The following is a 27,268-nucleotide window of genomic DNA, read 5'->3' as shown; positions in this document are numbered from 1 at the left end:
AAAAACATGAATAAATAATGATGTCTGATGTCCAAGTCTTGAGTTTTACATGAAAACTTTGAGATAATTTGTTCTTTCATGTAATCCAAGAGCTCATAAACAGCACATTTCACATCTGGAATGACAATATGGACAACACAAGAGGATATTAAAGAAGGAAACAAACAAACAAAATACATAACTTGATTATAAATGGCAAAAAAAATAAAAAAAATTTGCAATTTCCATAAAAAGGGCATGAGGTGATGGATGATGAATTTGAGGATATAACTAAAACGATGAAAAGCCCATGCGTCATGCTTCTACAGATGACCATTTGGTTATTGTGATTACATTATGAACAGGAAGCCTAAATGATTTTAATGATAAAAATGCATTTTTTTTTTCTTTGAATACGAATCTGTTTGACGGCTCATTATATATACACATATATAATAAACACATACATATAAAATAAACCATGAACAAACAGGAGTCTGTCATGACACAGGAAAGCCACTGCGATCTGAAGCTTTATGATCTACGGACCACAAACAGCAGATGACATGCAGATTTCTGCTGGTGTCAAATCCACTATAATAACAAACTTTATACTGTAATATTAAACATCTCCATTATGGACAGGGACATCAAAAAGATCTTTATCAACTTATTCTCAACAGAAACGAACAACGACAGGCGAAACGAGGGACATGTCTAGTCAGAGGTGTGTTTGTGATGCGTGTTGTACAGGACAGGCCAATGAAAGCAAACACACAAACCCTCTGCAGGTCTACCAGCCGCTGTTGTCCCAAGAGTCCTCAGCCGCTTTCGACGTGCTCTTCTTGTCCTTGTCATCTCCAGCTTTCTCCCAGTCATTGTCCCAGGTGTCCCAGCCGTCTGCAGCACTATTCTTGTTGTTGGACTGGGCTTCTGAGCTCCTCTCTACATTGTTGTCGCTGAGAGCTGAGTTACTACCAAAGGTTTCCCAGAAGTTGGGCTTAGGCCCCTGGTTCTGATATCCTTCTTCGTATGCAGAACTGAAATCAAACAAGCAAAACAAACAACCGTCTTTTCTTTTTTTTTTCATTTCATTTCCAGTTGCATTATAAGAATACATTGGTCATGTTGCATTTCATATAGTTGACTGTTCACAAATATGATTCAGGGCAACAGCTCCCTATGCCCTAAAATTCAAGATATTGGGGCAAAACTGCCCTGTATGAGTTTTTGTTTCATATATATCACACGGTAAGTGATATCACACCAGCAGTGTGAACAATATCACACTAATGCTGCTTATGTCCGAATACCACGAGTACAAATGTGATTTTACACAACAGTTCAGTAAATAAGAAGTTTATATAGTGTTATATTTTTAACACAATACTGTCCTGGTTTTGCTCAATTTTGCCAACAAAAATATTACCTATAAAGCCACAGCAGAACTGTTGTGTGTCTCCGAGCAACACAGCAGTGTTTAGTTTCTAAATGAATCTGCGGTTTTGAACGAATCGTGTGAACCAGTGATTCAAAGACCCATTCATAAAGTGAGCCATTAACTTAATTTCTGAATGAATTAGCCATTTGAACAAATCGAATGAAAGACTTATAAAGACATTTACTCCCACCTGCTGGCACTTTTAGTTTATTATTTAGAGTTATTTCATTTAAAAAATAAAAGGGGGGAAAAAGAGAGAGACAGAGAGAGAAGAAAAAAACAACAACCTTTAAATGGAGAGTTCACCCCAAAAAGTTTTATTATGTCATCATTTATTTAAACCTGAATGACTTACTTTCTTTTACATTTACATTTAGTCATTTAGCAGACGCTTTTATCCAAAGCGACTTACAAATGAGGACAATGGAAGCAATCAAAAACAACAAAAGAGAAATTATATAACAAGTCTCAGTTAGCTTAAACGCAGTACATGTAGCAAGGGCATTTAAATAATATAAAAAATTAAAACAGAACAGATAGAATAGAAAAAGAATAGAGCAAGCTAGTGTTAGAGGTCTTTTTTATAATTGTATAATAAATGAAAAGAAAAACAGATAGAATACAAAAAGATATGGTAGTTAGATTTTTTTTTTTTTTTTAAGAATAGAATTTGAATAGTGAGTGCTAAAGTTAGAGGGTCAAATAAAGATGGAAGAGATGTGTTTTAAGCCGATTTTTGAAGATGGCTAAGGACTCAGCTGCTCGGATTGAGTTGGGCAGGTCATTCCACCAGGAGGGAACATTTAATTTAAAAGTCTGTGAAAGTGACTTTGTGCTTCTTTGGGATGAACAATAAAGTGATGTCACCTGCAGAACGCAAGCTTCTAGAGGCACATAAGTCTGAAATAATGAATTTAGTTAAAGGGGTGCAGAGCCAGTGGTGGTTTTGTAGGCAAACATCAATGCCTTGAATTTTATGCGAGCAGCTATTGGTAGCCAGTGCAAATTGATAAACAGAGATGTGACGTGTATTCTTTTCAGCTCATTAAACATTAATTTTGCTGCCGCGTTTCGGATTAATTGTAAAGGTTTGATAGAACTGGCTGGAAGACCTGCCAAGAGAGCATTGCAATAGTCCAGTCTGGACAGAACAAGAGTTTGAACAAGGAGCTGTGCAGCATGTTCGGAAAGAAAGGGCCTGATCTTCTTAATGTTGAATAAAGCAAATCTGCAGGACCGGGCAGTTTTAGCAATGTGGTCTGAGAAAGTTAGTTGATCATCAATCATAACTCCGAGGTTTCTGGCTGTTTTTGAAGGAGTTATGGTTGATGTGCCTAACTTGATGGTGAAATTGTGATGAAACGATGGGTTTGCTGGAACCACAAGCTGTTCTGTGTTTGAAATTGTGATGAAACGATGGTGGTCCTTCATCCAGCAAGAAATGTCTGTTAGACAAGCTGAGATGCGAGCAGCTATCGTCAGATCATCAGGATGGAATGAGAGGTAGAGTTGAGTGTCATCAGCATAGCAATGGTATGAAAAGCCATGTTTCTGAATGACAGAACCTAATGATGCCATGTAGACAGAGAAGAGAAGTGGTCTGAGAACTGAGCCCTGAGGCACCCTAGTAGTTAGATGTTGCGACTTGGACACCTCACCTCTCCAAGATACTTTGAAGGACCTATCTGATAGGTAAGACTCAAACCAATGGAGTGTGGTTCCTGATGGCCAATATATGATGCCGATTTTTTTTGGCGATTTTCTATTTTTTTTTTTTTAATTCATCTCATAAAAGTGAGTTTGAGCAAATTATTATTGCAGGGTACAAGATAGTAATAGTAGTAGTAGCCCAGTTTAGAGTAATAATACATGGCTCAAAACTTAAGCACCTTCTCAAAACAGTTGTGAAGCAGGCTTTTTGTCTATGTTTACTGACAGACACCAGTTTCCCACAGACTGCAAATTAATTCTCTGCCAGTAGGAGGCACTGTTGGAGCGGCTGTAATCAAATAAGCACTGCTCACAAACACTACTTTTTCAGGCATTACAGAAAAGACGAAATGAAAATGACATCAAAGCTTTTCTGAATACAGTCGGTTCTTTTCAAAGATACATACACATAAAAACACCCACGCTGCATTTTAATTTTCAAATGTGAAGCGCTCATTTTATTCAACGAAGTATAAGCCTTTTGGAAAATCTATTTGTCTCGGACAAATAACACTGGACACTGCTATAAGTCAAATGGCCATAGTGATAACAAAAATAAAAATAAAAGATTTCACACATATTACACAGCCTGCTGCTCCTAACTGCTTAAGAGTGCACTGGCCATGAGCGATGACATTGTGGAGGATATTGTCGGACCTACACACACTTTTCATGAGGAAAGTTAACGTGCACGTTATAATCAGCACAGAAGCTTCATCTGAATTGAACATGTTTCTACTTTAACATGCAAATGACTTGTGAATATGATAACTTTCCGGCATCAATTCTTGTAGGTATTACACTTTCGAAATGGGCTGTTTTGCCCTGCCATTAGCTGAAGCTGTGTGTGAACAAGCCGCTGCAGCAGAGTGTGAGCTGCTCCGTCTCTCACGCAGCTTCAGAGGGAGTTCTGCAACACTTAGCTGCCCGCCGGTGCGCCTGCCTATAAATCTGCCTATAAATAACTGAAGTTTCATAAGCTTCTGATGCTCAGGGCTCTAACAGCATTTTTTTTTTTTAAATCAGCTATTTACATCTACAAAATTCAGAGATGAAGGCTGTAATGCTAATGTTGTCACCTAGATAACAAATCTTTATAGATCTCATAGTTTAAATCTGTGTCAATGATGTCATAGATTGACCAGTAGTGAATTAATTGCAGAAATATCCTTGTAGTTGTGTGAAGTTTAACAGTCAAACCTAAGTCTAATCAGTTTGCAAAGAAATCTGTAATATCCAAAAACACTTATTTTTATACATCCTAATAATACTGAAAACATGTCAAGTTGCCAGACATGACCGAATGTACTGATGTCCAGTTAAAAATGGAGAGAAGATATTATTTGTCTGTTATAATACAGATCATAGTATAGTATATACAGATCAACAATACTTCTATACAAAGATGCTTAAAGAATCGTATATTACATTTGTAGAGCGACATGGCCATCATATTCTCTGCATGAGCCATTTGTAATTACTGCTCGAAATGGAAAATATAACATTTTAAATGTTTTTACAGTCAGTTTTGTTCAGTTTGCTTGCTGAATAGAAGTATATATTTTTTTAAATGCTAGCTGTATTGTACTTTCCCCAATAAATGTATGTTTCAAAATGATGAAGTAATAATAACATATCCCCTTCTTAAATTCCTAAGACCTCATATAATTTTCTTCTCATAATTAATGTTACTGAATAAATCTGTAATTACCCATCATCAGCGGCCTCTTGTTTCCCACCGAAGAAAGATGTCATGTCCTTCCAGCCTTTAGCGCCTGCACCCTGAACCTGCAACAACACACAGTGCCTCAGCACCACTGACCCCGAACAATTCAACCACAGAAGACCAGCTGAACATGACTTCAGACCCCTTCACCCCGCCTCATGATCAAACACACAGACAGATATAAACTACCAATAATGACAAAGTATATACAAGTGACTTTATGGATTTAATCTCACTTTAGTTCCCAGTGTTGCTGAACTTCAGTTCAACACAAGGAGCGTGTGTCATTAGTTTATGACTGAAATGAGAGTCTGGAGCAGCAGCGGAGGTGTTCACATTTGTGAGCCGTGCTGGCAAAATTAGTTGGAATGTGCATGGTCTGATTTTGAGCTACAGGCAAAAGAAGTGAAAAAAGTCAGTTTTGGTCCTATTTGAGGTTTTCACAAACCTGAGTTCATTAAGCCCTCTTCTAGCAATCCCAAAGCTCCAAATAGTAATTAAACATCTAAAATGATCTTTATTTGTACATTTTCTGAGGAGTATCTTTTTCTCTGCTCACTGCTGCTGCTTCTCACCACAAGTTGTAGGTCTATTGTTGCAAAGCACAGCATTCCAGCTTTGTGAATATTCATATTGATTTCTCAATGAGATGAGTACAAATCAGTTTAATATGATTTTTAAACCCATGCTGATGAAAACAAAACTGACATTTGCAAAGCGCATGCATAAGATGCACCTTTCGAAGAGCGTGCGATCTCCCTATAAAGTACATTATTGCGAAATATGCCTTTTATGTTCTCAAAATCAATTCTCCATCACCATTTTTTTTGTCCGATTCCTACAAGTCATACATCATTGAAGGTATTTTAATGGAGAATGTGAAAATGTTTTAAAATCTTTTTTGAAAATTTGCTCATTCCGACTCATTTTGCCAACACGGGACACATTTGCATTTCGTTCAACTCGTTCACTCTCAGTGCGAACAGAGCTATGGATTATTTATTTCTTTTTTTGCTTTGGTGTGAAAGGGCCTTCAGGTTATTTTGTTAAAAAGCAGTAATGTATTACTGTAAACATGACATGATTTTATTTTTAAAGACCCCATGAAACAGTTTACTTTAAGTTCTCGTCTTTCCTATTAAACAGTAAGTTTGGACAAAACATAACAGGGCGACATTCTCAGCACATGAGACAAAACAAAAATATTTCAGTCTGTTATTCCAGAGGAAAGATACTGTACACATGAAGTGTTAAATCTGCTAGAACTAGGAGCACAGAGAGCTGGAATCTGGAATGTCTGGCTGTGTTTAACACCATTCCAGCTTCTACGGCTGTTTTCATGGCGAGAAATATTATGGCTGAATTATATCATGTTTTTATCACTTATTTTTTCCAAAAACTCCAAAGTAATCTGGATTATCATGGGGTCCTTAAAACAAGCATCCATGGCTACTGACTGATTTCCACAGAGTCTTCTCATGATTACATAAGCTCTTTTATGTCTAAATCACCGTACTCACCACCATAATCACAATGGCAGCAGAAAAAGAGAAAGAAAAGTGAGTTGAGACACAGAAAGTGCACAAGGGTTTCTCTCTGCTCCCGATCAGCTGACGTGTGTCAGTGCATCACATCAGACGATCGCGAGCAGCCGGCAGCCTCGTACCTTTGTGGCCAGACCTGTGATGCTGACGGCCATTTCATCAAACAACTTTCCCTCCTTCACCTACACGAGTCAGAGCAGTGTTAGAGAGCAGTGGACTTCTATGTCGTCCAACATTTGCACTGATCAGAAACAGAAGAACTAGCTTCATGATGGCATCTGCAGAGAGCTCATTCAGTGAGATCCACTGCTGATGCTGAACCTCACACAGAAACATCTCACCACAAAAACATATCTGTATAAGGCTACAATTTTTGACAGTTTGTTCAAAATATCACTTTCATGATTGCAATACTGTAACAGAATGAGACGGAGGTCAAACTAACACTCCTGATTCTAGTACTTGGCTCACAGTGAGCACATTTTTTGAGAAAGATACTTTTGTAGGAATTCATAACTTTAATCTTAAGACTAAATTTTTTATACAGAGGCAACTCACCACATGTATGATATACTCTACCATCCAAAAGTTTGCCGTCAGTAAGATTAATTTTAAAAGCAATTCAGCAAGACTGCATTCAATTGATCAGAAATTACAGTGAAGACATTTATAATGTTATTTTTTTTTTTAAAAAAAAATTTAAAAATTATATTAATTCTATTAAATCATAGAAACCCTATGTATGAAGGTTTCCATAAAAATATTGGGCAGCACAACTGTTTTCAACACTGATATTAATCAGAAATGTTTCCAGAGCAGTAAATCATCATATTAGAATGATTTCTGAAGATCATGTGACACTGAAGACTGGAGTAATGATGCTGAAAATTTAGCTGTGAATTACAGTTTAACAGATATTCACATAGAAAACATTTAGATGAATTATCTATTTTTCATCAGCTAAATGCAGCATTGGTGAAAAGAGACTTCTTTCAAAAACATTTATAAAAATATTACCTGCCCTAAGCTTCTTAACGTTGGCATGAATATTTTTAAACCTGGATAAATGTACCTGTATACAAAATTAGTTTTATCTAAATGTAGAGAATGTACGTTGGCATGATGAAAATTTTTCTGCGTCTCTCATTTACTGGCAGCGCTGACTCACTCCTAACTAGACGAGTTACACACTAGTAACAAACATGCTGGTTACCTTCTCCTGTGTGGGCTTGATAACACTGTCATTTAACGTCTGTCCCAATTCAGTAGCCTGAGAGAGAAACACACAGGTGAACACACTCTCACAAAATGGTTTATTTCACACACAAATAAAACCTGATGAAAACATGAGTCGCATCACATGCATGAGAGACCATCAACACTGTGAGGAGGCATGATCTGTCACATGACCTTCAAACGGACTGCGATCAGAGTTTTTATTAGCTGCAGTGAATGGTGGGAATCAAGTGAAGTTATGATATGCATACTGAAACAAGCTGCATCTGCACACTGAACGCCTGTCACATGTCGAGCATCTGACTCGGTGTTCTCACACACACACACACACACACACACACACACACACACAAACACACATTCGTGCAGCATGCGGTGAGTGTTACCGGCTCAGGCGGTGGTTTATAGCCCCGTAACCATCCACAGCAGCGGCGGCGGCAGAGACAGAATAAAGCAGTGTATATAAACTACAGACGGCAGAGGTCTCACTGCTGGACTTCTGGGAATAGTTCAGCCAAAAATGAAAACTTGCTGAAAATCTGCTTCCCCTCGGTCCATCCAAGATCAAGATGAGTTTGTTTCTTCATCAGGTTTGTAGAAATGTAGCATTGCATCAGTGTCTCAGCAATGGATGCTCTGCTGTGAATGGGTGCCGTCAGAATGAGAGTCCAAACAGCTGATAAAAACATCACAACAATCCACAAGTAATCCACAGCACTCCAGTCCATCAGTGAACATCTGGAGAAGACACAAGCTGAAACAAATCCAGCATCAAGACGTTTTTGACTTCAAACCATGACCTCTGGCTAAAATGAGTCCATTACCCATCATAACACTTCCTCCAATGAAATGTTTTTATCAGCTGTTTGGACTCTCATTCTGACGGCACCCATTCACTGCAGAGCATCCATTGCTGAGACACTGATGGAATACTGAATTTCTCCAAATCTGATGAAGAAACAAACTCATCCTGATCTTAAATGACCTGAGGGTGAGCACATTTTCATTTTTGAGTGAGCTATACCTTTAACATGGTCTTCTGTGAGCAGCGTCCCTCACATCACACAACCACCACTTTTCTTTAGATTATGATGATTTAGTTTATTAATTTCTAGAGGTGCAGCCCATGTGTGCCTGCATTCACACACACTAGTTCTTCAGCATCTCACAATTAGTGTGTGTGTGTGTGTGCGTGCACATGCGTTTATTTTAATAAGATTCAATAATCAATATCAGTTTGTTAAAGTGAAGATGGCTAATGTCAAAATTTGCACAATGTAAGATTTAATGTTAAATATTTTCCAAAGGCTAGAACTCAGGGTCTGCACTCAGTCACACAGATTACTGTTATACAGTATTTTAGAGTAAACAGTAGTGATGCAACAATACAGTTAGCCCCCACTTCAATAAATACCCCTGTTTTTAACAGCTGTTTTTGGTTAGGTTCTGGTGGCTTGGCACATCAGAGTATTTAGTGCTATAAACACATGTAATGTCTGTTTTATTCATTCTGGGAGCCGGAGGGCGCACTCGTGCAGACAATCCACATAAACATCACAGAAGTACTAGAACTGATGACGCTCCAGGAAATCCCTTATATGGACAAAGGCATTGCTGTAGCTGAACAAAATGAATATAGAAATGCTTATACTGATCAAACATTAAGCCATCTTTAAGCCATCTCCGGTATTTTTGTAATATATTTATACTCCACTTCTAATAGACATGGCATTTAATACAGTATAGAATATATATATATATATAGGTGTCATTCTGTGATAAGAAGCCACATCAGATCACAAAAGTTAGTTATTTCAACACTTGACCATTGTTGTGGTATAAAAAATGTTGGACCATTGTTGGACAGCAGGTTTTAAAACCCTTGTCATTTTAATTCATCTCAAGGGAAGATGTTTGGTGTGTGTTGCTTTGTCAAATGCTCATTATAGCGGAGAGGCGTTTCCTCATCTCACAAACAGAGCCAGTTTGGAGAGAAATAAAATGCATGGAAAATATTTAAACGCAAAACTGAAAAAACAATTTGATTGGTTGATCACTTCTTTTGCGGTGGCCTGATTTGAGTACCAGGTGTGGACGGAGGAGTCACCAGGTTTTGACATAGTCAAAATGTGTATTTTTTTATGTCAAAATGAGTATCCGCTACGCAAAATGCGTACAAGTTGGCAGGTCTGAAATAGGTAAATTGATATTTTAAGCCAGTCCTCACAGAAAACAGACTTGAGTGATCAGACTGGAGAGGTTCACATCACCCTGATGAGACGTACCTTCAGAGTTGCTTGGCTGGCCAATTTTGTGGTCTGTTAAAGACAGAAGATGAAAAAGTGTCTTTATAATCACAATCCCTTTAGTTATTACACATGAGCAGCTGCCACACATATAAAGTCACAAAAATCATTCATCACAATTAATCATTAAACAGTTCAGCTTGAAGAGGTCGTGCTGTGCAATGAATACACAGGGTTTTTCCAAACTGAGGCAGACACTGTACCCACCCTTTAACTGGCAGTAACAAACACGGTGTACATGACACATTTTTAGGTGTACTAATAATTACATAATTGAAGAAAATTATAATTATCAAGTTACACTTTACAAAAACAAACCTGTTGAACATTAAATTAAATAAAGCATAACAGCTAAAAGTTATGACCTCCTTGATGCGCGATTTAAAGGGTTAGTTCATATTTAAAATGTTATAAACACTTTTCTCTCACTTCTAATGTTGTATACATTCACAGATGACGTCAGCGTAGTGCAAGCTCAGGATGATTACTGACGAAAGTGCGGGGACTATTGAGCAGAAACACCCGCCCATTGCCATTCTTAAGCTTGGAAGAGCAAAAACAAGTTTTAATATAACTCTGATTGGATTCGTCTGAAAGAAGAAAGTCATATACACCTCGGATGCCTTGGGGGTGAGTAAAGGATGGGATAATTTTCAGTTTTGGGTGAACTAACCCTTTAAAAGGTGATTTAAGACAAATTGTAAATGAAAAGGTGTCCAGTCATTATTGCTTGGATAAAATGCTGCACAATTCTTTGAGAAACTGAAATATGTCAAATAACAAAACTAAACTGAATTTTTATAACACAAATAGGAAAAAAATGGTTTTACCGGTGCTCTTTCAGTTTAAAATTAGAGGCAACACTGCATTTTACATATCACAGTCTAAACAAAGATGCTGCATACTAGGGTTGCCAACTTTGTCTCTATGAAATGAGGGACAAAAGGTGGGCTGGTTTTGTGCGAAAATACAGTGTATGATTTTTAGCCATTTGTCATAATGATAGCTAATTTAAAGGAATAGTTCACCCAAAAATGAAAATTCTGTCATCGTTCACTCACCCTCAAGTTGTTCCAAACCTGTATGAGTTTCTTTATTCTGCTGAACACAAAGGAAGATATCTGGAAGAATGTTTGTAACCAAACAGATCTCGGTCCCCATTGACTTCCATAGTATATATTTTTTCCTACTATGGAAGTCAATGGGGACCAAGATCTGTTTGATTACAAACATTCTTCCAAATATCTTCCTTTGTGTTCAGCAGAACAAAGAAGCTCATAATTTTCATTTTTGGGTGAACTATCCCTTTAATAAAATATTAATACATAACTCTCATGCCTTGGCAACGTACAGTAGGTTTAATAATAGTTTGGTTCATTTACAGCAGCATTAACACAGACAAATAGTAAAGGTAATAGGTAATGGTTCAATTAAAGGACTGAGACAAAACCACTTGTGACTCCTGCACTGTAGGTTAGAAAAAATCATGTTAATCTTGCATGTGACAAACTAAAAATAGCATAGCTTATGTATGCTGTGAGTTTTGCTTGGAATCAAATAGCAAACTCAGAACATGCAACCTCTGTGCACACAAACAGTGGTGGGGAATAAATTCTAAACATTCTTATTCACTCAAACTATATATAAGTTGGAAAACAAAACTTGACAAAATGGGAACATTTAAGTGCAAAAGAAGAAAAGAGGGGCATGCCTCTGCTAACCAAGTCTACTTTTCCATGGATATTTTTGGCTACCCCTTGACCGATTCAAGCAGTCTTTTGTCCTTTTGTGCAGCCAGAGAAAAGTCCTTACTTGACAGTTCACAGTTATTTGAAGTTCATTTTTGGGGGCATCTCAGTTTATCCTGGAAATAATCACTGCGAGGAATGATGAGGTGAGATTTGTAGTCAAATAATTAAAACTCAGATATCACACACCCATATCTGAGTTTGAATTATTCTGAAAGTATTGATTATTACCTCATTTGTCATGTGTGGACTATATTCCATAGGGTTGCACAAATCCCTCTGCTTAGACAGTGACATCACTGTTTTGGATTTACCTTTAGTACAAAGTGTGTGTGTGTGTAAAGCTACGTTGACTTATGTTATTCATACAATACCTACTCACAAATAAACATCAAAAACAAAGCCGGTTGCAATAAATTTCTGTGCAAAACAGCTTTTACTACAAACACTTCCACACAAGAACATTGTTATCACATAAGAACATTTTGATAGAAAACAAAAAATATTTAAAGTAGATAAAAATTAGAATAAATAAAATGGAAATGTCTACATACTACATACTATTACTACTGTAAACTTTGCAAATAGGACCCCTTCAAGTCAATGAACAATAACAAAGTGGGCTGCAATGAATGTCTGTGCAAAACAGCTTTTAGTGAAAAATTTCTATACAAGAACAGTATCACAAAAGAACATTTTTAATGTTTTTAAAAGAACAAGTTTTAAATGAAATTTTTTTTTTTTTATTTTATTTTTTTTAAACTGGAGTAAGCATGTGACGGCAGTGTGCACATGTCATGGCTCCGCTCCTACCCAATGACAGAGGCACGCAATGGGTTTTTCCACAGGAGTACTCACGTGAAGGATGCGTGCACAACTAATAATTAATATCAACACGCTATAAAGGGTTGGCCTGCGCTGGGTGCGCCCCTCCCCCTATAACTGTTCTATCGCGCGCGGAGGAGATCATTTGTGTGCGTCTGTGTGAAACACGCATAGGAAAAAAGAACGACAGAAAGAACGGCTCCCATCGTTCATGTTTATGAGCAGTTCAAAAGAATCGGTTCGTTCGCGAACTTCTCACAACTCTAGTGATCATTCTCAAGTGTCGTGATCAGCACTGCTGTTGTATCAGTGGTTAGATCAGCGCAGTAGTAAAAAAAAAACGGGACAAGTGAGGTCCCGTACGGGACAAATCAATTAGGCTCAAAATGCGGGACGTCCCGCCTAATTCGGGACAGTTGGCAACCCTACTGCATACATGCAGCACGAGCAGTTTTTAATTAAATTAGATTGTATAATTTCGAAATTTGAAGCAAAAACAGAATGGTCAGACTGCAGTTTTGTGAAACTGTACTACATAAAACATATCTGAATGAAATAGAAACAGCAGACACGGAGGCAAAATGAGAAACAAAATACCATCTATAAAATACATTCATATAAATCCTTCCCCCAGTTGTATCGCAATTTGTTTAACATCTCAACCTATTTGAACTCTCACCTGTTTTTATCGGTTTTCAACCTAGTGATGGAAGCTCATCCTCAGAATGAGAGTGCTGGTTATGATCGCACAATAGGAGTGACATACGAACATCGAATAAGCGTCCTCCGAGTCAGAACAGCCATCGCGGAAGAGAAAACATACTGTGACCGTGCTGGAAGCTGCTAATGCTCATCGCATTGCATAATTCAGTGGAAAATGAACAGAAATTTTGATTCTGTCTAAAGAAATGTAAAGTGAATGTGTGTAAAGATATCAGTATTTCTTCAAATGTGAGCAGTTGGACTAAAAGCCCTAATGGACGCTGTTCAGTGATGCTTGCACATGACTGTCTGCCTGAGTTTCGCTACAACCAGAGGCGGCACAAAATTTGATGGAGACGGACGCCTCATAATTGTGACCATGGACCAGCCTTATGTGTCAATTTTTCGATGTATGGTTTATTAGGATCGGACAATATTTAGCTGAGATACAACTATTTGAAAATCTGGAATCTGAGGGTGCAAAAAAATCTAAATATTGAGAAAATCATCTTTAAAGTTGTTCAAATGAAGTTCTTAGTAATGCATATTACTAATCAAAAATTAAGTTTTGATATATTTATGGTAGGAAATTTACAAAATATCTTCATGGAACATGATCTTTACTTCTTATCTTGGCATAAAAGAAAAATCAATAATTTTGACCCATACAATGTATTTTTGGCTATTGCTACAAATATACCCCAGCGACTTAAGACTGGTTTTGTGGTCCAGGGTCACAATTCTCTAAGCAGGAAAAACCCATCTGTACACCGTTTGACAGACACAACACACAGAGGAGACACATTATTAACACCAGCTTCGGTGTCTCACTGCTTCATAAAACATATTCAGGGCACGAGAATTCTCAGATCGGCTGCTGTCGTCCTTTACTAGCAGGTTAAGAGGTGGGATGAAAATTAGGTGAACAGTTGGTCTGTGTGTGTGTGTGCAGCAATGTACTTACACTGTCTTTAGCGACCGATGCAAACTTACTGGCTCCCACGGTGAAGCTGCTCCAGCCCTGAAACACACACGACACAGACAATGGTAACGATGAATGACGGACCAGCCTTTGTTATTTCAAAGCTGCTGCTGCTGTTTTACCGAGTAGATGGAAGACATAGCGTTGTTCATGAAGTCTTCATCTTTCTTGGGCGGGTTGGGAGTGTTTCCAAATCCCACATATCGATTCTCCTGCGCACCGGACGCTCCAGCACTGAAACACCACAAAATCACAGCAATATTCACACATAATAACAGACCGCAGATCACAGCTGTTCCCTAACATATGAAATAATATGATCATACAAACACGTGATGTGGACACTTGCTGAGGTGCTTTATTTATTTGACTGTCAGCATAGAAAACATAAGCTTTTGGGTCACGTGACTGCAATAAAGCAGCTCTATTATCGCAAAAAAAAAAATTATACATCACAACCATTGAGATATGTACAAGTATATACAAATTTTTACAAAAGTTATTTCTGGTCCTTGAATCTGATTGGCTGATAAGAGTGTGATATTAGAGTGATAACAGAGCTCCTCCAACCGCTTCACCGTTTGTATCACTCCGCTTGCCATATTTCTCACAGCGAGTGTCATGGCAGATGCCCAAATCCACTATAATTTAAGAATAATATGATTTTGTGTCACAGAATGTAGTTTTAATAAATTTTTAGGCGACAATGTAATTATTTGGACTTCAAATATGTGGTTTGTTAATAAAGATAACCAGGGCTTGACATTAACTTTTTTGCTCACCGGCCACTGTGGCTCGTGGTTTTCCAAATTTACTACCCACTCAGCATTTTCACTGGCCACAATTTTGTTATTGGGAAATGACGTTTTATATGACTTAATACTGCATGCGAAAATGTATTTAAATTGAATTCCAGGTAATTTTTTACCTATTTAAAGGGCATTTTTCCCTAACCATATTAAATGCATGCATCATCTTTTACATACAAATCTTACATTTTATTAATAATTTCACTTAATATAATAAAGACAATATAGGGCTGTTACCAATCATTTGAAATCAGTATCTGCAGAAGAAACAGAAGTGACTGGAGTGGCATTCAGATGCATTAACACAGAGAGTTCAGTGTAGATGAAATATAGCACAAATGCATTTACACTGTAAAATTATAACCACATAAATAATGTTGTGAGCTTGGTGTTTAATATATATATATATATATATATATATATATATATATATATATATATATATATATATATATATATATGTATATATATATTTTTTTTTTTTTTTTTTTTTATATGAAATGTTGGAAAAAAATGCAAAGATAAGCTACTATGAAAGTAAACCGCCAGTAGGTGGCAGCAAGTGACAATCTTAATTAATGAGTCATTGAAGCATGCCTTCAAACGATTCGTTCAGACAGCTGATTCATTCAAGAATGAAGCAAGTGCCTGTCTTTATGAATGGACCACTGAATTATTGACTTAAATGATTCAAAATTCAAAACGGCGATTCATTCAGTAACGAAACACCGCTGTGTGTTGCTCAGACATGCACAACTGTTCTGCTGTGAGCTTTGTTTGGAACTATTTTCATTAACCAAATGGAGCAAAAACAGTCAACTGTGACAAATATATCAAATTCAAATATTGAACTCAAATGTATATGAACTACTCATTTTAACTCTTTAAAATGTCAAATTTTCAATCATGGTTTTCAAGGAAAACTTAATTCTCTCGGTCGTGTCATGTTGCTTAACTGTATGTTATAAATATTAAAATTAAGTTACATTTTTATGTTTCTTCTGTGTGTAGTTGCGTTCTATTGTTTGGTTAAGTGTATCTTAATTGTATTTTATTTATCTTACATTTTAGTTTTTTTTTTGTGTGTACTTTGAGTTATTGTTGATTATCCATCACCAATCACCGTTTACACCGAATTTTATGTGATTAGAGTAGTTGTTGCTTTAGTGTGATTGGTTGTCGGGTTGGGTGAGTAAAATTCTCTTCTTTCACTTGCTCCTTCAAAAAAACCTGCTTGTCCTGGACAAGCATTAATATCGAGCTCTTATACTGTATATAAAATTCAACCCGCCAAAGTGGCTAGTAGGAGTGACCGTGTCACCTGTATTTGGCAGGTTGGGGGTGTTAATGTCAAGCCCTAAAGAGAATGTCTATTTGAAAATTTGCTTCGATTTTTTCTGAGATGTGAGCTCCAGGACAGCAGCCGTTCAGTGCTCATAAACCTGCCGAGAGCAGTCTCACCTTGGCCAGGTCTTCTGGAATTTACCGCTGGCTCTGATGTCTCTATAGTGGTTAAACATGAGATGTAATTCGTTTTGGGCAAATCTAATGGCCAGTCTTCAGTCTCATTAATCTATTTCTTGTTCCAGAGCAAATAGTTTTGGCAAAATCTCATCATGTTTATGTAACAATGCTGTATATCAGAGCGCTGCCTTTGTACTTTTGACTGGATTGCCAAGCAACTTATAGCCACTTTGGCAGGTTGAAATATGTGAACAAAACCAAGGAATTGGTCATTAGTAGGAATAAACTAGATTTTATTGAAGGGTTAGAACATTTGATACTTGATGGGCATCAAATAGAGATGGTAGGAAGTTTTAAATATTTAGGAACATTTATTGATAGTAAATTGACATCTGCTGGAAATGTTGAGAATATATTTTTTTTTTTAAAGCAATGCAGAGATTACATCTTATTAGGAGGTAACAACATTTCGGTGTGAGTCAACATATTTTAGAGATGATTTATATGAATCTTGGTGAGAGTGTTATATGATTTAATATGACAATGTGGTATGGACTAGTGCCAGTTAAAGAAAAGCAAAAACTGGGTTGAGCAGTGCAATTTTAGGACAACCACAAAGACAACTGAATGAAATCTATCAAACAAGAGTCAAACAAAGAGCACAGGTTATTATTGAAGATTGTTCCCCTACTTTGGATATTAAATTTCAGCATTTACCATCAAAAAGGCGTTTTAGGCAACCTCACGCAAGGAAAAATGTAATTTGTGCCAACTGCTGCTAGAACTTTATACTGGGATTTGAATGAGAGCAGGGCTGATTGTGTTACTTGTTGTCTTTCATGTAATTTGTGTGATGATGTTAAATGCATTTGTGTGGTGAAGCCAAAGACAGATTTCCATTCGTGGACAATAAAGTGACTAAACTAAATAGGCAACTTTTATGATGCCAGTTTTTGTTTATTAAATACTATTATTCTATAAATAATATTTTATATAAATAATAGTAGTATGTAGTATTGGTAAACGGTGTGTGTGTTCGTGATGGTGATTTTAGTTTCATTGTTCCACCATTAGACGGTGACAAGAGTTTTACGAGTCAGCAGTAAACTGCAGTTTTGAACAAGGAAGTTATTTTTTCTTTCAAAAAGCTTGTACACAGCCATCAAATGCACTGAGCAGCCAAGTAGTTCTGCACAAAAGAGGGGTTTTACACACACTCTGTTGTTTTTTGTTCATGTATTTACACACTTGTGCTGTCGAACTGTTGTATAAATGCAATATCACACTCGTAGACGTGATATATGGCGATATATTGGTAAGCTGTGGCCGAATCACAGCCGTGCGGATATACAGCCATACCTCACGTCTACGAGTGTGATATTGCTTGTATAACAATTTTAAATTGGTGAAATTTAATCTTAAGCTTGCTGTTTTAAGCATATTGTCTGTTGGTTAATTTGACACACATTAGATTTTTAAACCATAATTTATTTCTTGAAATTTTGTTACATTTTCTCATTTAGTGTCATGAATGTGACACACGTGTTTTGGAAAGGTTCAGGGTCAAAATGATGCCCATTAGTTTCCATGCAATTCACCAAAAAATCAACACTTAGGGAGGACTTTTCTTTACCCTTTATTTCTCATGTTTTGTGTGTATTTTTTATTTTATTTTTTTTTAATGCAAAAAGATGAACAGGTTTGACTACTTTGGTTATTTCCATGAGTACAATTATTAATGTTTAAGCATATAATGATATTCTAGGCAATTGTGCGCTTCTAATTTTATAGCAATAGTTTGGAAAAGACCCTTTTCTAACACAGCAATGCCTCTGTGTATAAGGCAAGGTTCAAAAAGAAATGACTGGTCTGCAGAAACCTCTGGTGTGACAGATCTTAAATGCAGATCTTGAGCCAAAAACTCATCACCAAACACCAGTGACTTGTACATATAATAATAATAATAATAATAATAATAATAATAATAATAATAATAATAATTCCTTACATTTATATATACCACTTTTCTGGGCGTCCCAATACTTTTGTCCACACAGTGTATGTACAAAGTCACTGGTGTTTGGTGATGAGTTTTGGCCTTCTTTCTTCAAAATCTGCATGTAATGATGGATGAGTGATACACACAAACTCACTTCTGATAGGAGTTGACATCATCAGTCAGCCAGTCCTCAAACATCTTATCAGAGGAGTGAGTGTGATTTTGTCCCGCAGCGGCACTGGACCTACAACGACAGCATCACACAAGTCAGCAACAGCATCATCATTCATCGTGTGCGCTTTCAGATGCAGTGGAGGGACGGCTGGTACCGGTGGGTGGCGCTCAGGCCGATCTTGGCCTGTGGAGGAGTCCAGTTCCTGGCGGGCGAGTTCTCGATCGTCCACTCCTTCCCTTCAGCCAGCGTCGCCACCCAACACACAGAACCCCAAACTACTGCAGAATACTGTCATGTGTACAAGCAGCCAGCAATCAAACACACCTTCAGCACACAAAATTTGTTCACAACAATCACAACTTCAGTCCAGATAGAGAGGCAGATCTTATACCCTTACGATATCGGAAAGCTTAAAACTCATCTTGAAAAAGGAAGTTGTTATCAAGTGTCTAAAAGATATACCGGTACTAAAAAGGTATTGCGATACCCTGCTTTTAAATATGGTACGATTCTGCATTTTACTAGTAATGGTACTTTAAGAATGTGTTTTTTAAACTCACTGACAATTTAAGAGTGAATAATAAACATGCATGAATGAGAAAATACAGCATAGGATGTTTTTTGTGGGTGGAGTCTATCTGGTGGCAGAAAATGATAATTTTTAAATAGCCATGGGATAAAAGAATAAAAAAGGTAAATTTGAGTTTATATTTCAAAATTCTGACTTTGTTCTTGCAGTTCTGATATTATATCTCACAATTCTGATAAGGAAAGACAACTCGTCATTCTCTTTTCCCCTCGGCTCGGAATCATGAGTTTATATCCTGGCTTTTTTCTCAGAATTTAAAGTTAAATCAAGTTATAAAGTCCGATCTAGGAGTTATAAACTTGCATTTGCGAGTAAAACAAAATCATAAGTGTAATAAATAAATGTTACGTAAAATGTAAATTGTAATAGGTTTATTATTTCATGCCATAACTGTAGGGCTAATACAACACTTCCCCAATGAACTGCACATGTGAATATTATATACACCTATTTTTTAAAATCAAAATTGTGCTTTAAAAGTAGAGTAATCATAGCAGTTTTCATCGATGTGACGCAAGTGACGTAACTGATGTCTACTCCAGATTGGTCTATTCAGACCTCTTTCAGGAGTTATTGTGCACTCTGTAACCGCGGCTACCGTCGAGAGGTTTAAGACCCTATTTTCTGAATCGGACATTTCCGGTGTTCTTGATGGCTCTTGTGATGTAAATGCATCTTTTGAGATATTCAATTCCACATGTTCCTCTATCTTAAACTCTACAGCCCTGTTGAGGGCTAAGAGTGGTGAGACCAAATCTCAACCTTGATGTTACGGCCAGTGTTCTTTTTGCATTTGTCCACTAGGTGGTGTTGTTCTACGGCGAGTCAAGTACAGGTGTGGAGTGTTACCTGTGATTGTCGCTTGGGTTTTAAAAGATGAAGATTCAGAGAGTAGTGGAGGTTCTGGACTGTGGTGACGTACATCTTCCCTCTCTAGTCCTGGATTGTTTACTTTCTTTATTTTTACACTTAAAGTTTTTATTATTTTAATTTATTTTTGATTAAATGTTTATTTGTTAAATTTAGTCTCATGTGTGGCCTGTTTTTTGTAATGTTACTTCACTCAGAGCCAGGTGGTTGTAACACTTGGTTAAATGAAGATACACAAGATGTGAGACAGTTTACTGTCGGGGATTTGTCGTGTCGCGCCGCATGCGGTGTAGCATCACTGATTATAATGAGATCTATAGCCTAGTATTTTTTCGTGTCACACCGCTCGCATCCTGTAGACAGGGTGTATTTAACTTATTTAGACTACTTTCTTGTTTAACTGTATTATTTCTTTGATATTTATTTTATTGTTTTGTAGAATGCGTATTCACTGACAGAAATAAACAAGCACGTTTGTTCCCCCGCAGTGGAAAAAATCTGCCACAGTCACAGCGCTAGTCTTTCAACTATACAGTATTATTTCTGTCTTACAGTCATCATTCATATTATCACAGAAATACTGGGATGAAAGTTTATAGTTCGGATATAAACATTGATGTCTATGGTTGCGATCAAAATAGAGCAAATCCTCTTTTGAAAGTAACTGGCACTTCAAATAACGTTTGTGTCCATTGCATTGTTTCACTTAAATTTATCACTGAATCATACAAGAGATTCGTTCAAACACACTGATTCGTCCAGTAATGAAACAAGTGAACTATTTATGAGTGAGTCATTGAATCATTCATTCAAACCGCTTTTTCATAATTTTAATTTTAAAATTGGTATATTACATTCTAAATACATGTATATTAAAATGTGTAAAAATTCATTCAAATTAATTAAAGACTTTTAAACAGACTGCAGCATTTTGTATTTTGTCACACATTATTTAGCTTAAGTTCAGAATTGTAGAAGAATCATGATCTCTATTTGAGACAAAAAAAAAAAAAAATCGTGATTCTCAATTTATCCAGAATCGTGCAGCTCATCTGAAGAGGAGTGTAATTGTGAGTGAAAAATATTTCTTGTCCAAGCCAATATTTCAAACGTTTTCTCACTACATTAACAATGCACACCATTTTGTGAATAACGCTTTCAAAAAAAGACATGTTGAAATTAAAATAATTAAATGAAAAAAGGTTTAAATAATTTTTGGATTAGAGATGTCATCAGATCAATGGATGATGAAAATAATCTGGTCCTGGTGTGCGGCTCACCTTGTCTCTGAAGAGCGCAGCGGCTTTGCTGTTGTATTTATCCTGCAGGCTCCAGCTGAGGTCATAGTCGTCCTGCAGCTCCAGGAACATACGGAACTTCCTGTTTCCTCCCACCTTCATCTTCTCCAGCTCCAAGTCCTTCCACTTGTCCATCGAAACCGACCGCACAAAGCTATGAAGAGAAGTAATGAATCACTCACAAATGAATGCATCACACTTGAGATATACTTTCAGATATACTTCAGATGCTCCCAAATCAACCGCTGCAGTGACACAAACTGAGTCTGACCTGAGGTGGACGCCCAGGCCTCGGTGTTTGCCCGAACACTCCAGACAGATCCAGATGCCATACGTCACGCTGACCCACTGCGGGTTAAAGGCGCCGCACTCGAAACACACCTGACACACAAACACGCATGCTTTCAGCACACCGCATGAGAGAGAGAGGACGAGGAGCTGATGAAGACACTCACATTATTCTCGTCTTCAGACCGGACCTCCTTCAGCACACGTCTGGTTCTGGGACTCGCCATCCGCCCTGAAACACACGGCAGACAACAGCACACGCTTTTATTCAATTAACAGATAACAACGGATTTATCTCTAGTATATAAAGCTAAGATTAAGAGCATCATGCCTTCAGCATGTATTTTTCAAATGTTTTATGCAATGATCTTGAGACTTTTACATATTATGAAAAAGAAAATTATCTAGAATTTATAAAAAAATATATATTTTTTTTAATATTTAAGTTACAAAAACTTTTATCATTTTTAAAAATACATAAGGGTCATTCCGTGTCAACTCAACCAGAGGTCCCCAGCTAAAATTTTTGATTTAGCTGATATTTACAACTCCAATTCCAGAGAAGTTGGAACGTTTTGTAAAAATGCAATAAAATCAAGAATCTGTGATTTGTTCGTTCTCTTTAACTTTAATTTATTCGACAAAAGTACAAAGAAAACACTTCCAAAGTTTTCACTGACCAACGTGCATGTATTTTGTAAATATGAACACATCATGATTTTGATGGCTGCGACACACTCCAAAAACATTGGGACAGAGACACGTTTAACACTGTGTCACATCAACCTTCCTTTTAATTACAATGATTCATTGTTTGGGAATTAAGAATACTAATTGGTAAATTTTTGCAAGCAACAGATTTTACTAAAAGACCTAACAATCTCTACAAAATAGTGGATTACTCAGTAAATATTCATCCACGACATTTAATATTTTGGCTTTCATCACTTTACATGTTTATCTTTCTGCAGAATAAGCATGACCAAAATCAAAAACTTGAGGCGGGGACCTCTGGATGAGTTGACACAGAATGACACACAATGTATTGCCATCATTAATGAAACTGTAGCATCTGTAAAGAGCCTGAGCAGCATGATGTGTGAAGACAAAGAAAACTCGAATTGGACTTCATTTGTGAACAGAACATTTTTATTATAATGTGTAATTTTCTGTCATGCTTTAATTTTGTCAAATTATGCAAAAAAGTGTTTGTCTGTATTTAGGAAAAATAAACTGCTATCTGTTTTAAAAAGAAAGAAAAAAATTAAGCCATAAAAAAGACAGAAGAACTAATGGCACTTTTCCACTGCGTGGTACGACTCGGCTCGGCTTGTGTTTCCACTGCAGTTTAGTATCGCTTCAGAGTGGGCGGGATTATTCACATTGTTATTGTTGCGCCCCCTCTACTGCCACGACTCCTGAAAAACTTTTTCATTCTGCATCGCCCCATCAAGATCTCGCTGGATCCGCTTTTGCGATCATGGAGAGGAACGTCTGTACTTCCTCGACAGCCATTTTTTGGTTGTTAAAAAAAAGGTGCGCTCGTTCGAAACAGTTGTGTTCGATCGTTATCTGGCTGTGCTGATTTAAATCTAGTGGTTCTGTTGTGTTTGTGTCACATGTTCAGTGATGCAGGTAGTGATGATTCTCTGCAGCCAATCAGTGATCAGCAGGGTTTACACGTCAGGTTTTGGTAACAGTACGGTTCACATGGAACCTCAACCGAAGTGGTACTAAAAAAAGTACCAGGTACTGTACCCAGTGGAAAACCCCCTAAAAGTGAACCGTACCATACCATGCAGTGGAAAAGCACCATTAGAGTGGTTACAATCATCCGGGTTTAAATCACGCTCAAATTGATTTGATTTTGACGCAATATTTACACTGAAGCTGGCAGGCGGCTATGGTAAGGGGCATGACATTTCCTGACCAGGCGCCGAGTGCTGTAAATCAAATCACAGAATGGACTCGCTAACCGATCACAGCACACACACTGGCCCAGCTAACCAATCACAGCACACGCTGTCCCAGCTAACCAATCACAGCACGCACTGGCCCGGCTAACCAGTCACAGCACGCACTGGCCCAGCTAACCAATCACAGCACATCTCGTATTTCAGAAAGCGGGCCTTCATTTAATACAGGAACTATTCGAGCTGTTCATGCCAGACTGGGGAGAGAGGTGTTGTAATAATGTAAAATATGTGAAAAATAATGTGTTTTTCGAGCAACCTAGTATGAGAGCCTGTTCTAGTACACCCCCAAAACAAAATCAAGACCTTGTAAAAGAGCATAATATTAGGACCCCTTTAAATATGTGCAGTGTCACGCGGTTAGTGCAAACTGTCACATGACCAGAGCAGTTTACCTCTTGTTTGCACCATGAGAAGGCACCTACTATGCACCTTTTTACAAGATGTAATATTGGTCCTGGGTGTCCTCAGAATGTCTCTGTGAAGTTTCAGTACCCAACAGATCATTTATTATAACAGCTGGAAAATGTAATTTTTGTGACTGTGTCTAAAAAAAAAAAAAAGAGCTGTTTTGGAGTGTATCGCTTAAATGCAAATGAGCGCATATTCCCTCCCCGTCTCCAGAAGAGGGCGCCAGTCTCTCTGTATTGCATATCTACAGCAATAAACAGCCGGCAGAAGCAACATAACTGCGAGCGAGAGAACCGGTGTTTAGCCATTCATATGGGAAGCCAAATGCACTGAAAGTGGGACGAAACAGCGCTCTGTTGCAGAGCTGGCGCCGCTGACCTCTCATCCGTGCGGATCACACACTACAGCTATTAGTGAAGGCTACACTACAATGTTGCACTGACAAAGTTACAGTTGCACTAAATTCTTAGTTCAAATGTTACAAATTAAGTTACAATACTGATGCTGTAGTACTGGTCAAATTATTATAAATTTATGATATATGTTACAAAGTAACAATTTTGAAATACGGTGATGGTTGTATTTTTATTGTTTCTTGTATTTTATCTCAGTATTCCTATCAGTGTTGTACAAGGGTTTGATGCATAATAGTAACCCTAGAATGTGATCAAACAGATTTTACAATAGCTGGGCCTCATGATGAGATATATAACTATTTTAATTTGACATAGCCTACACATTATCCCACCGGTCACAATTGTGGCCGACCATAACACATTTTTTTATCCCAATATCAAAAATATATATATATCAAAAACTAATTATATTGCAAAGAGCTACCACATCATTTGGATATTTTCATGTCTGGGAAAACCCGTGTTTAATATTTACATGCTACATTATGGAATCTAAATGAACGACAGAAGCCCAGGATCCCGGAGCTTTAGCTTGTGAATCAGAGAAGTGATGTTAATATGGAGAAATGAAACACCGCCTGCTCTCAGTTGAAAGACACTGATATGTCAATAACATGATCAGATTGATGCGATCGATCATCGCGCGCGGTGTTAGTGCGAGGGTCTGACGCGTGTGTCTTACCTGCTGGGTTTGTCTTCGGCTCGGGTAATGATTATGAGGAGGAGATGATGATGATGATGATGATGATGATGATGATTGTCTCTCTTTTCGCAGATCTCTTTTACTCATGAAAAGTCACGTCGAGCGATTTCCATCCGAGACGAAGCGTTTCGATCGTCGGTTGATCTCTTAACGTTTAACGCGTTAAATCACCGGTTGATCCGACTCGCCTGACCATTGATCACTGCTGCGCTGGCAGACAGCGGCATTCTGGGACATCCGCGCTGCGTCACGTCTGCGTCATCGGCGTACGTCATGCGTCGTGACGCCGGCGTCTAGTAGCCCCTGCCGGTAGTGAAGCAGCGTAGCAACAAAAACCAAAATAAATAAATAAATATTCTAAAAAAAAAAGAGACCGCGAGAGAGGCGGAGCGGCGATTCAGAAGATCGCGAGAGATCATACAACACACCCCACAGGTAAAAAAAAAAAAAAAAACCTTAATTGTTTATTAAAAAAAAATATTACAAATCACATATTTATTTTGTTTTCCCTTTGCCTTAAGAAAATAATAACAATATTTAATTAATAACCAGCAGGGGTCAGGGATGTGCTGTCTGATCCACTTCATTGCATAAAATCTTTGGTGATTCCGTCATTGGTGATGTGGAATAATTGACTTGATTTACATTTATTAATTTAGCAGATGCATTAATCTACAGCATACAACAGGAATACAACAAAGTGATTCACCCTAAATACAGTGTACAGTGCTAGGAAAGAAACATAACATCATTAAATGATCTTGATCTTTGCAACTCATATTGTGTTTGTTAATGCATATTTTAATGTTTCATCAAAGGATTGTTTAAAACAAGACATGGTTTGTCTTATTATCTGATTAAACGTTGCAGCAGTTACAGAAAGGTTCCTGCCATTTAAATGTTAGGTGAACGCTGTCTGAAACAACATGCACAATATCATTAATCTACACTCCGTACCTCATAATGACAAAGTGAAAACTGCATTTTAGAAATGTCAGTAAAATTATTAAAAAGAGAAAACTGAAATATCACATTTGCATAAGTATTCAGACCCAATGAATTTTAGCTCAGCTGCCTCCCGTTTCTCTTGATCATGCTGACCATTCTCTTCCACTGCTCCATGGTCCAGCTGTGAACTGTCTATCATGGCCAGCATAAAGCGTTTAAAATTTTGAACTACAGTAGTTCTGCAAGTGAGACTTGGGCGCCCATGACCCCACTTTACTGGGTGTCCTTCCTTGCACCACTTTTGGTAGGTACAAACACCAATGCATACCGGGAACACCCCACAAGAACTGCTGTTTGGGAGATTATCTAGCTCTTATCAAAGTCACTCAGATTTTTTATGGCAGGGACGTAGCACCAAATGTTGGGCCCCAGTCACACAACCAAGGGGGTGGGCACTTCACAACACATCATCAATCATATTAATAATAATCAGTATATCATTATGCCCACCCCCGCCGCGGGCCCCTGTTACTCATTTCCACTATTACCCCCGTCCGATGCCCCTGGTTTATGGTAAAGTTTTCACATGTGCTTGTTGAATTCCTGCATTTTTACAACACCCTTTTTTGTCTTCCTCTCCCTTAAGGAAAAAAAAATCCAGATGGTTATGTGCAATAAATAAAACAAAGGAAGAGAGAGCCAAAATCAGAATGAAATAACCGGAGATTCAGTACTTAAAAACAGAATATGACACCAAAGGGGAGACTGAGCGCCCTCTTGAGGAAGAGACCATATAGCACATGACATCATCATCTAGCGTCAAAGCAAAGGCATGTATGGGACAGACTGGCTTGTTCATAGTTATGAATCAAGGCCATGGCATAACAGTCCCAAAAGTATCCATGCATACAATAGTGCATACATTAAACAGACCTTGATTTTCTGCATGCAAAAGGTACAAGCATGGATGGACTCAGGGGCGCCGCTATGGTTTCTGGGCCCCATCAGTAAAAATCACATTCCATGGGAAAGTTGCATCGGACCCCTTTTCTGATCAGGACCCTTTCAATGGAAGGAAAGAAACTTCTTAGGTTTCATTAAAAATGTTTTCATTGGTTTCTAAAAT

General features: G+C 37.6%; 1 protein-coding gene across 6 annotated transcripts; it reads right to left on the bottom strand.

The window, feature by feature from the left end:
* Positions 1-214: 214 nt before the first annotated feature.
* Positions 215-25,460, bottom strand: arfgap1 (ADP-ribosylation factor GTPase activating protein 1). Of its 6 annotated transcripts, XM_019086583.2 has the most exons (14): positions 25,174-25,460; positions 21,859-21,923; positions 21,675-21,784; positions 21,386-21,557; positions 18,801-18,901; positions 18,626-18,715; positions 14,322-14,433; positions 14,182-14,238; positions 9,922-9,954; positions 8,023-8,052; positions 7,614-7,670; positions 6,523-6,582; positions 4,842-4,918; positions 215-1,019 (listed from the first exon to the last, which is right to left on the bottom strand). In XM_019086583.2, the coding sequence occupies exons 2-14, from the start codon at positions 21,916-21,918 to the stop codon at positions 773-775; spliced, it is 1,206 nt and encodes a 401-aa protein (XP_018942128.1). In that variant the 5' UTR covers positions 21,919-21,923; positions 25,174-25,460; the 3' UTR covers positions 215-772. The 6 variants fall into 6 exon arrangements, with proteins under 6 accessions (XP_018942128.1, XP_018942132.1, XP_018942133.1 ...); XM_019086587.2 differs by lacking the exon at positions 6,523-6,582 and having other exon boundaries at positions 25,174-25,459; XM_019086588.2 differs by lacking the exon at positions 6,523-6,582 and having other exon boundaries at positions 4,842-4,912; positions 25,174-25,459.
* Between the last annotated feature and the right edge of the window lie 1,808 nt (positions 25,461-27,268).

The sequence above is a fragment of the Cyprinus carpio genome, chromosome B11 (assembly GCF_018340385.1).
Source record: "Cyprinus carpio isolate SPL01 chromosome B11, ASM1834038v1, whole genome shotgun sequence".
Classification (NCBI taxonomy): domain Eukaryota; kingdom Metazoa; phylum Chordata; class Actinopteri; order Cypriniformes; family Cyprinidae; genus Cyprinus; species Cyprinus carpio.
This window is presented reverse-complemented; position numbering and strand designations above follow the sequence as displayed.

What these genes read in the sequence shown, in the direction of transcription:
- arfgap1 (XM_019086583.2), bottom strand. Translation starts at nt 21,918, where the DNA reads ATGGCGAGTCCCAGAACCAGACGTGTGCTGAAGGAGGTCCGGTCTGAA. An exon ending in ATAAACCACCGCCTGAGCCG is followed by an intron (nt 7,671 to 8,022) that starts GTAACACTCACC and finishes TTTCTCTCTCAG; the next exon opens with GCTACTGAATTGGGACAGAC. An exon ending in CAAGAGGCCGCTGATGATGG is followed by an intron (nt 1,020 to 4,841) that starts GTAATTACAGAT and finishes GTTTGATTTCAG; the next exon opens with TTCTGCATACGAAGAAGGAT.